Here is a 10,472-nt window from a genome sequence, read left to right on the forward strand (position 1 = left end):
GGAGGCAGGCAGGCAGGCAGGCAGGGAGGGAGACAGGCAGGCAGGCAGGCAGGGAGGCAGGCAGGCAGGCAGGCAGGCAGGCAGGCAGGCAGGCAGGCAGGGAGGGAGGCAGGCAGGCAGGCAGGCAGGGAGGGAGGGAGGCAGGCAGGCAGGGAGACAGGCAGGCAGGGAGGGAGACAGGCAGGTAGGGAGGCAGGCAGGCAGGCAGGGAATGAGGCAGGCAGGGAGGGAGGCAGGCAGGGAGGGAGGGAGGCAGGCAGGCAGAGCTTGGAAGGGAGGCAGAGATTGGGAGGGAGGTAGGCAGGAAGGGAGGCAGGCAGGCAGAGCTTGTGAGGGAGAGGCAGGGAGGGAGGCAGGCACGGAGGGAGACAGGCACGGAGGGAGGCAGGCAGAGCTTGGGAGGGAGGCAGGGAAGGAGAGGTTTGGAGATGGATTGATGAAAGGATGGAGGGAGGGATGGAAGGATGGATGATTTGAGGGTGTGTGTGTGTATGGGCTGTAGGGGTGGGGAGGTGTGTCGGTGGTGGTGATGGGACCGACTCGGTGATAACCCTAACTCTGACCCAGTTAACTTTTTTTTGAACTTGATTTGTTTCTTCAATTCTGGATGGATGGAGGGAGAAAGGGGATGGATGGAGAGAGGGAGAAAGTGGATGGATGGAGAGAGGGAGGGAGGGATGGATGGAGAGAGGGAGGGAGGGATGGATGGAGAGAGGGAGGGAGGGATGGAGAGAGGGAGGGAGGGAAGAATGGATGGAGAGAGGGAGGCAGGGGGGGGATGGAGAGAGAGCGAGGGAGGGAGGGATGGAGAGAGAGGGAGGGAGGGATGGAGAGAGAGGGAGGGAGGGATGGAGAGAGAGGGAGGAAGGGAGGGAGGGATGGAGAGAGGGCTGGAGAGAGGGAGGGAGGGAGGGCTGGAGAGAGGGAGGGAGGGCTGGAAAGAGGGAGGGAGGGCTGGAAAGAGGGAGGGAAGGATGGAGAGAGGGAGGGAGGGGGAATGGAGAGGGAGGGATGGAGAGAGCGAGGGAGAAAGGGAGGGATGGAGAGAGGGAGGGAGGGCTGGAGAGAGGGAGGGAGGGAGGGATGGAGAGAGCGAGGGAGGGCTGGAGAGAGGGAGGAAGGGAGGGAAGGAGGGAGGGATGGAGAGTGGGAGGGTGGGAGGGAGGGATGGAGAGAGGGAGGGATGGATGGAGAGAGGGAGGGAGGGCTGGAGAGAGGGGAGGGAGGGAGGGCTGGAGAGAGGGGAGGGAGGGAGGGCTGGAGAGAGCGAGGGAGGGCTGGAGAGAGGGAGGAAGGGAGGGAAGGAGGGAGGGATGGAGAGTGGGAGAGAGGGAGGGAGGGAGGGATGGAGAGAGGAAGGGAGGGAGGGATGGAGAGAGGGAGGGAGGGAGGGATGGAGAGAGGGAGGGAGGTATGGAGGGAGGGAGAGAGAGAGAGGGAGGGAGGGAGGGAGGGAGAGAGAGAGAGGGAGGGAGGGAGGGAGGGATAGAGAGAGGGAGGGAGGGAGGGATAGAGAGAGGGAGGGAGGGAGGGATGAAACAAGCATGGTGTGTGTAGAGGGATTAGACCCGTCCACTCATGCTGGAGTTGTTCCAATAACATACAGTAATTTCTCAAAGAGCAGATGTCTATCATATTATACTATATTTTCGGTTTTATTTAGTTTAGTTTAATTAGGATAATAAAAAGCTATTAAAACACTGGTTTTAGAAATTATTTATTAATACGAAACTTTCAAAAGTCATGGGTCACTGAACTATGACGACACACAGACGAAAGTGAGTGAAACCTCACTGTAAAGTGAGGTTTACAGTACAATATTCTCTTATCTGTCCACCCTCACTCATCTTGTTTCATCACAGAAAATGTCTATAAGGAGATTTTACCACATGTAGCTAGGTAATCACGCTTCATCCTTTAAATTAATGTACAAAGATACGTGTGCCCCAAATCAGTGAATGAAAATCATGGAAACTCAGTTGTTCACTTGTGTGGATCACTGGCTGGTGTTTGTGTGGACCATTTTGGCTGGTGTTTGGTTCATATGGTTGACTTGTGTGATCCAACTAATTATGAAGGAATTATTAATTGTAATCTGTGATAGAATGAGAAAGTTTTCCACCACTCTGTGAACTCTGTCCCAAAATCGTAAGCTTGTGGACCACTTGTGGTCCACATGTGTGGTCCACTTGTGTGGTCCACTTGTGTGATCCACTTGTGTGATCCAACTTGTCATATGAGAGAATTATTAATTGTAATCTGTGACAGAATGGGAAAGTTTTCCACCAGTCTGTGAACTCTGTCTGGACATCATAAGCAAATCCGAACATCCCTCGCTTCGACGAACCGGGTGAGTAAATTCGGCCTGAAAAATGTGCGAACTAGCCGGAGATTCGTTGAATCGGGGTACGTTGAATCGAGGTTGTACTGTAAACAGCAATGTTTGACCTGCTGACACGATACTACAAAGATGTAAAGATAAATATAGAACAGGAACCAAAAATAAACTGATTGTTTAATAATAATTCTGAATCCCACCCAAAAATGTTCTACCCAATGAAGCTTAAAATTTTTCCAATCAGTTTGGATATCAATTTGCTAGCAATCATGAGCGGTGCACAAAGAAGATGGAGAATCATAATTTTATTTTTTCGATTATCGCACCAAGGTATGTCATTTTCAGAGTCCTCTGGCTGAACTAGGAATTCAGATCCCAACCTAAATAAAAATTACTCTTGTACAAAAAAATCTGCTCTATCCAATGCTGTCATTCAAAACCAAATTGGGAATGACGCATATTGAGATATTTTGAGATATATTGGCAGTGATATTAGCATGGATTGGTAGCTGAATGGCTACCCAAACTACTTTCTTGATTACACTGCTGTATTCCGCACCAAAAGTTGCCCTGGTATGCCAAATTTCACACCTCTCTGGGCACTAGTTGTGATTTAACAAAGGGTCAAAGTTGGTAAATTTTTGTGGTATTTACGTATTAACGGGACGAGAGCCCATTCAATATGGACCTGTTATTTAAGAACCAAAGCAGATTGAGCTCTAATATTTTGCAAAGTGCTATTTGGGGTCTAGGGCTGTCTTACTACAAAATTTCATGGCATTTGGAGAGGGTCGAGTGGGAGCCATAGGTGACTTTTTGGTGATTTGAGATGGAATGACCTGTAGCAGCCTCTTTTGGGGGACTGTGTCAACGGCTTTCCGACAGTCCAAAAAAATGCAGTCCGCCCAGCCTTCTCTTTCTTGCTTAATCTTTGTCACCTGGTTGTAGAATTCTATTAAGCCAGTGAGGCAAAATTTACCCTCCCTGAAGTCATGTTGGCAATTTGTTACGAAGTCCTTCTCTCCAGATGTGTTACTAGATTTTTTCTCATGATCTTCTCCATCACCTTGCATGGTATATAGGTTAAGGACTCTGGCCTGTAGTTCAGTGCCTCTTGTCTGTCACTCTTTTTGTATATTGGGACCACATAAGCCATCTTCCATATTTCTGGTAGGTCTCCCATCTCCAGTGACCTACTATACACTATGGAGAGTGGCAAGCAGAGTGCCTCTGCACACTCTTTCAATACCCATGGTGAGATCCCATCTGGACCAACAGCCTTTCTCACATCCAGATCCAACAGGTGTCTCTTGACCTCATCTCAAGTAATTTCGAACCCTTCCAAGGCCGCCTGGTTTACTGACCCCTCTCTTAGCACAGTGACCTCACCTTGTTCTATTGTGAAGGCCTCCTGGAACCTCTTTATGAGTTATTCACACACCTCTTTGTCATTCTCTGTATACCTGTCCTCGCCTGTTCCAAGTTTAATTACCTGTTCTTTCACTATTGTTTTCCTCCTGATGTGACATCAGCTGTGTGGCAGGTGCTGCGCCAGATTCGGCTTCATTGGGGGCTCCTTTTCCGGATCCTTTCAAACTGCTCCCCCTGGACTTTGCATATATAGCTCGGCTTCTGGTTTCTTGCGGTTTGGCTGTGTGTGTGTTTCACGTCTGTAGTTTGTCGAATGTGTTCGCAGACTGTGCCTCATTGTGTTCTGTCCTGTTCAGCAATGTGGGTGGTAGCTTACATGTCCTTCTGTAGGGTTTGGTGAGCTGTTCAGTTGTCTGTAGGTGAACTACTTTGCTTCAAAGTAAAACTGGTGATTCCAGTGTTTGTTGTCCCTGATCCCAATTTACAAGGCATCCACTTGTGATTCGTTGGAGCCCAGTGGAGGTTACCCAAGGTTTGGGGGTTATTATGTGGGATAGCTCAGAGAGCCACCAAGAGGCCCACCAGAAAAAGGCATTTCCATACATTCAACTCTGGATTTACTGACCAACTGGCTGTTGTTCCTTTGAACCTACTTTGCTCCTGAACCAAGTCCATTCTTTCTTGTCTCTTTCTTTCTCTGAAGTTTACATTTTTAAAGTGGCCTTCAAATTGGCTCTTCCTTCTAGTGGTTAGGTCATCAGTTGAGTAGTTAGGTTCAGCCTGCCTTGTGTATATGTCTATGTATGTCTACTGCAATGATTGTTTACCTTTGGAAAACTACAGCTTGCCTTGTTTCAGTCTTTTCTCTCTCTAATCAGGAAAGCAGTTTGTTTTACTTTTGTACTTTCTGGGCAATTTTACCAATTTTTAGGTTGATCTCGAGTACCTATTCTCCCCTGGCCTTTTTGAGCACACCAGAACCTGTTCATAATGTTCAGTAGGTCTGCAGAACATCATGAGCATTCCTTTGGTACCTGAGCAAATGGGGAGCTACTGAGGTCATCCAGTAAAGGTCATTTTATTACTTTCAGCACTTGATATGTAGAATATATATAGAGTGCAGCCCTTCTTTTATATTATATATGATATGATATTCTGTCATATCCTTTGTAGGGGATACCTTGAGACACCATGGGGAAGAGGCTTGTTCAGAAATAGATAATTGAGAGTAACCATATGCCCCTTTCTGGATGTCAACTTAGTAGCTCGCCATACTCATTAAATTTTCTCATCTACCTATTTCAGCAAGGTTCACTCGAGTTCGAGAACAAAGTGAGCACCTTCCTAGGGGCCTAAATTGGATTGAGCTGCCACCTGGTGGTGACTGATATGCCTGTTTGGCTTCTTTTGGTTTTGATTTGGCAACTTGGTGTTGCCAAACATTGCTTGAAGGTGGTCTGAGGATTTTGCATGCCTCTCTTAATATTCTCATGGCAGTACACCTTGATAGTGGGTTAATCTTTGATCCTTGTGAGCCTCCTGACCCATGGAGGGGGGGCTGAATGATTTGCAAAGGGCTGAATCTTGAACCACTTGTCACCAGTGGTTCAAGATAGTCACCACTAGTTTGGTATGTTCCTTATAGCTTGTGTGCTGGTGACATAAGTTTAGTGGCTTCTGAGGTATCAGCCAAAAAAAAAGAAGCATTTTATTACTATCAATGCTTTATTTTGTTCAAGTGGGAGATTACTGTAGTTAGATACATAAATGGATAAAAAAAGACTAATGTTTGTTATATACTCTTTATGTCTGGGACAGGCAGCCTGTATATGTATATCTGTTGGACTTGTATTCAGGTCCCCCAAAGGTTGAACTGCAGACTCTCCCGAGGACTAACTCCCAGGTACCTATTTACTGCTAGCCAAACAGAAGCATTAGGTGACAGTAAATGTTTCCCAATTATTTCTGTAGTGTCTGGTATTCAAACCTGCGATTCCCAATTGTGAGTTGAGAATGAAACTAGCTGTGTTTGGTGCTTTTCTCAGTGTGTGTTAACTAAGCTGACTTCCACAGTTCAGGAAGATAGCACATATTGCTTCATTCAGTAAAATTTTAAAATTTGCCAAATATTCACCAGAACTTTTTAATGGTTGATGTATTGTGTGAAATATGTTTACACTTTTATGCAGCATTTGACAGAGATATTCATAATAAACAATTACTTGGCAGGTAGGTATCTCTCTAAGTCAAAGTTGACAGAGAGGACGAGCTACTACGGATTTCAAGGACACTTGGGGGACCAGGATCTGTACACACTCATAGCATTTGACTACCCTGAGTTGTTCTACACACTTCCGTGTGGCTGGAATCGTCAGCTGTGCACCTGGTGGAAAGATCATGGTTATAGTGCTGTCTTTGATCAGTATTTCAATTGTACAAGTGAACTGAAAATTGTCCATGGAAATTGTAAGACTCCAATACCAGACTATTTATGATAGACTGTGATACATGTCGAAAGAAGGGACCAGGTAATTTATAGTTAAATCAAAGATGCGGGTAACATTGCTAGAGATGCTCATAGGTGAAATTCATCCTTATTGTTGTGATTTGTTCAGACCTTTTCTTTGAATATTCCCGGTTTCAGATGAGTGAAAATAGAAATGCTAAATGTTTTATTCCATTAAAGTTTTTTGTATGTGATTATGTAGCTCTTATTTATTTGTACTAATGGGTTTTATGTACTTAGTGTTCACTTTGGAAAATGTGTGCAGTCTTCTTAGGTTTCAACTCATGTGGTGCACAACTGAAGCTTATGCTAAGTAAACACCTAAAGAAAAGTGTGTGAAGCAGTCTTATTCAGGCAGTGTCACTCTTCTCAATACTGTGGCATTACATTTGTAATTGTGTTTTTAATATATTTGTGTATTTATAGTTGTTTATTTAGTGGCATTGTTTTAAGTGATGATGAATGATGACAGATCTGTATCTACATCTGAGTGTAGTTTCAGGATGAATGCTATACACACATGATGCATTTGAATGTATCTATGTGTTTGCTCTTAAGTATGCAGAAATGTGAATGAGTATGCAGTGCTTTATCATGAGAGGGCATTGATGTCTGAATATACTGTATAATTATGTGAAAGTGTGTATTATTTTTTTGGTGCGTGCACTTTCATGCTATTATGGGTTTATTCATGCTTGTAACTACCTAGGTGTAGTTACAGGATAAGTTATGCTTGTGATATGAATGTATTAGACTGTGGCATCAGTCAAGCGAATGGAGTTCTAGGCCTGCCGGGGACCACGAGCCAGAACCTGGACCTCTCAGAGAGGCACAAGGAGCAATGACCTATAGAAAACCCCATGTGTTGTGACGCATTCTATGTCTGCCATGGACCAGGTCAAGCACCCAGAAAGGTACGCGCTCCAAAACAAACCCTATCTGGTTAAAAATTGCTACTGAAAGCCGAACTGTTGGACAGAACTCGCTAAGCTGAAAACAAGCAAATGAGCATGACGTCACAACCTTCAATGTGTTGCTGTCTGTGCAGCTTCCCCCTTCCCAGGAGGGGAAAGGGGGGAGTCCCAGACCCCCATGCCGGCTATCCACCCTTCAGTTCTGAGGCTGATGTGTATCCTGGCAGCACGTCCAGTTCTGCTGTTGCTCCAGGTCCTAGCTTGGAGACAAATGAATGTTGTGTGCAAACAAACACACAACCATGTGTGTAAATGTGCATGCTTGCTTGTGTATGTGTGTGTGTGGACAAACAAGCTTGTTATTATGTTTTTATTGTTACAGGAAGGGAGCTGTGCTCTTGTGTCCTGTCCTCTATATATTTTATCAAATAATTTTTAAATTTTCGGTGGTTATGGGGCACATAACCACTTATTTTTATGTAGTCTGTGATCTCTTGCTCTATTTATTTCAGGTTTCACACAGTTCTCATGTTAGTTTCGCATACCCTTATAAGACTTGTGCCGTATGGTACGATGTCATATCCCTTTAAAAACTTGTACTATGTGGTACTTTACTACCATAGTCCTGTAACTCTCATGCTGCTTCCATGATGCTGAGATGATATGCGAGCTCTTACTCCCATTGTCCTGATAGCTCCCAATCCAAGTTACTCGTAAGTCTTGGCAGGTTTGTATAGTTATTATATTTTGTATCCATAGATGGCTCTGGTACTGTATTGGTGAAAGTCTTGAGTACCCTATGTTCCTTCCTGGGGATTAGTTAATAGATGGCAACCATGTCTGATGCACATTCTTCAAGCTCAATATGTGCTGTACACAAGCTTACAAGCAACCATTGATGGTAAACAAAATTGTAAAGACATCATATGAGCAGGTAGATATCATTGGTGCACATGTTGGTGTTTGTAGTGCAACTACACCTAGTATTGGTGATCATGGTGCCAGCTGTAGTGGTCATGGTGTAGAAAACTTGTTTTTGTGTTAACAATTGGAGAAAAGTATGGTTCCACGAGCTACTAAATCAGATGACAATAGAACCGTTGTGTTTAGTGATTGTTGTCCTGGTGTTGATTGTGGTCTTATGCTCTTGTTGCCAAACTAAGGCAGATGGCTTTCTGTTTTATTAGGTAGAAATAATGAGGCACAAATGCCTCGATCTGAATAAAGGAGAACTGGTGGTACATATATGAATTATGACTACTGAGAATAGTAAAAAAAAAAAAAAGAGAACAATACAAAAAAATAATCTCATAGAATGTTGTGTTCCTCTATGTACTGATAATTGCTTGAATTATCTAATATGTTTAATCATATATTTAATTATAAATAAAATAATATGTAATATACACACAAATGTCTAAAGCAAAGAACCCAACCAGCCGCTGCTGCCTCTCAATTAAGCATCACACAAGAAACTGCTCATCACTCACCCTGTCATTGACCTATTTTTACCTAACTTCCATACACCACCACAGACAAACAATTATAGGTAGGAAATTTTTGTTTGAATATTCAGTACATTATCTTTAATTCGTATGCATTTGTTGGATTGTAAAAAAAAATACAAATTTTTTTTTCCCTCATTAGATGGGAATCCAAAAGTCTTAAGGTTAAAAACATGTGCAGTGCATTGTCACATCCTATTTAAAATTTGTATGGTACTGTACCGAGTTATTGTGTATTTTTTAACGTCTAACAATTTGGGTGTTTGTCTTTGCTTTTCCTTCAATCTCTGGGAGCCAGTTTGTTATCTTTGAACACTGTATCTTGCATATGTTTTTTTTTTTTTAAGACTGGCACCATGCAACAGTTACAATTTCACTTATTCTCGGACATATGCTAACATTGCACAAGATTTTCTCACTGTAGTATTTATATTAGCATTTTATTAGCAAAATAAATAAAGATAATTTTTATTACAATATCAATATAGTGGATAGTTATAAGGTAATTTATTTAGATGAAATTGTGAAAGTTTCTTACTCAGTACACACATTATACTATTATTTTTGGTTATAGTTTGTTATTTATGTTTAATCTGATACTGCTTTCTTGGTCTGATTATTCTTATGTTTGCCTAGTATTGTATACTCCATGGAGTCTTTTTTTCACACTTTCCGTTTTAGTTACAGTACATGGTATTTATCTAGTCTTATTTCTGTGATTGCATTCATGTTTGAGCACATGGTTGAGGTTATCTCGGTGTAGTGGCAGGATGAGAACTAGGCTCACGATGTCTCATCTTCCCTGTAATCTTCCTAATGTTTTGAAGCTTCTACCTCTTCTTTAAATACTTAAATTATTCCATCTATCTACCACTGTTTGCAAAGAGTATTTACTCCAGAAATATGCATAAATACACTTGCAATAGTAGTAGATGGATGATATAAAGTAAATGTTGAAATAAAAGGGAAGTGTATGCCAAACCCAGTGAAAGCTTGAAAATATCATATAACAAAGATTATAAGTAGTATGTGATACAAGAAGCATAACCCTCATCCTGTAACCTAACTTAGGTAATTACAGGATTAGAACTAAGCTCACTTGTCAGTTTCTTTATGTATCATAAGTATATTTTAAGTTTCCAGTAGATTAAGCTTATAATGTCTCCTTTTGAAGTTCATTCCAGATGTATGCTACTCTGTAAAGAAGTATTTCTTTAATGTTTTTCCTGAGTAGCTAAATTGGTCCCAAGTCTGGGCTGTGACATATCCTGGACCCTACATTTGGCCTTAAACACTAAGCCAATTTCTTTTACCCATTGGGATAAGAATATATTAAATTCTACCGTGTCTTCTCTAAGGAAGCACGACTGCTCATGGAGGTTAAAAATCAATCACAGAAATGAGATAATACAACCTCTATGACCTATGAGCACGAGTTTACAAAACTTGTGCTCCCTCCTAAAGTGGCTTGGAAACTGCTTCACGATACAACCCACAAAATTCCCAGGGCAGACAAGAACAGAAGCATTTAGCTTGGGTGATGGATGAACAAATAGACAGATGCTTAGTACCCAAGTGAACCTTGGACCCTTGATTGTAAGCCAATGATTTAGAACAAACAGTGAACAAATAGAATGCACCAAAAAGTGAAGTTTTAGAGGAAGACTTCATATCCAGCCATAAATGTAGATATTACAGAGCCTAATAAGCTCTGAAACCTATATGAAAATCAATTAATGATTGAGACTCAGAGGCCAGCTCACTTGAATCTTGATTGTCTGTTGATTTTGAAAGTTCTATTCCTGCAATCTGGCCTGTGGCCAACCTTCCCTGATGAT

General features: G+C 42.5%; 1 protein-coding gene across 4 annotated transcripts in view; it reads left to right on the forward strand.

The window, feature by feature from the left end:
• Xxylt (Xyloside xylosyltransferase) overlaps window positions 1–10,472 on the forward strand; it is a 38,128-nt gene that overhangs the window by 12,502 nt on the left and 15,154 nt on the right. Inside the window, exons 4-5 of one of the 4 annotated variants that reach the window (XM_069328830.1) lie at window positions 5,939–6,237; window positions 7,642–9,781. In XM_069328830.1, coding sequence (XP_069184931.1) covers window positions 5,939–6,204 — 266 coding nt within the window. In that variant the 3' untranslated portion in view covers window positions 6,205–6,237; window positions 7,642–9,781. Of the gene's footprint in view, window positions 1–5,938; window positions 9,782–10,472 lie in introns of those variants that run through there. The other 3 variants (XR_011229322.1, XR_011229323.1, XM_069328831.1) reach the window with 3 other exon arrangements.

Source organism: Procambarus clarkii, chromosome 22 (assembly GCF_040958095.1).
Source record: "Procambarus clarkii isolate CNS0578487 chromosome 22, FALCON_Pclarkii_2.0, whole genome shotgun sequence".
Classification (NCBI taxonomy): Eukaryota; Metazoa; Arthropoda; class Malacostraca; order Decapoda; family Cambaridae; genus Procambarus; species Procambarus clarkii.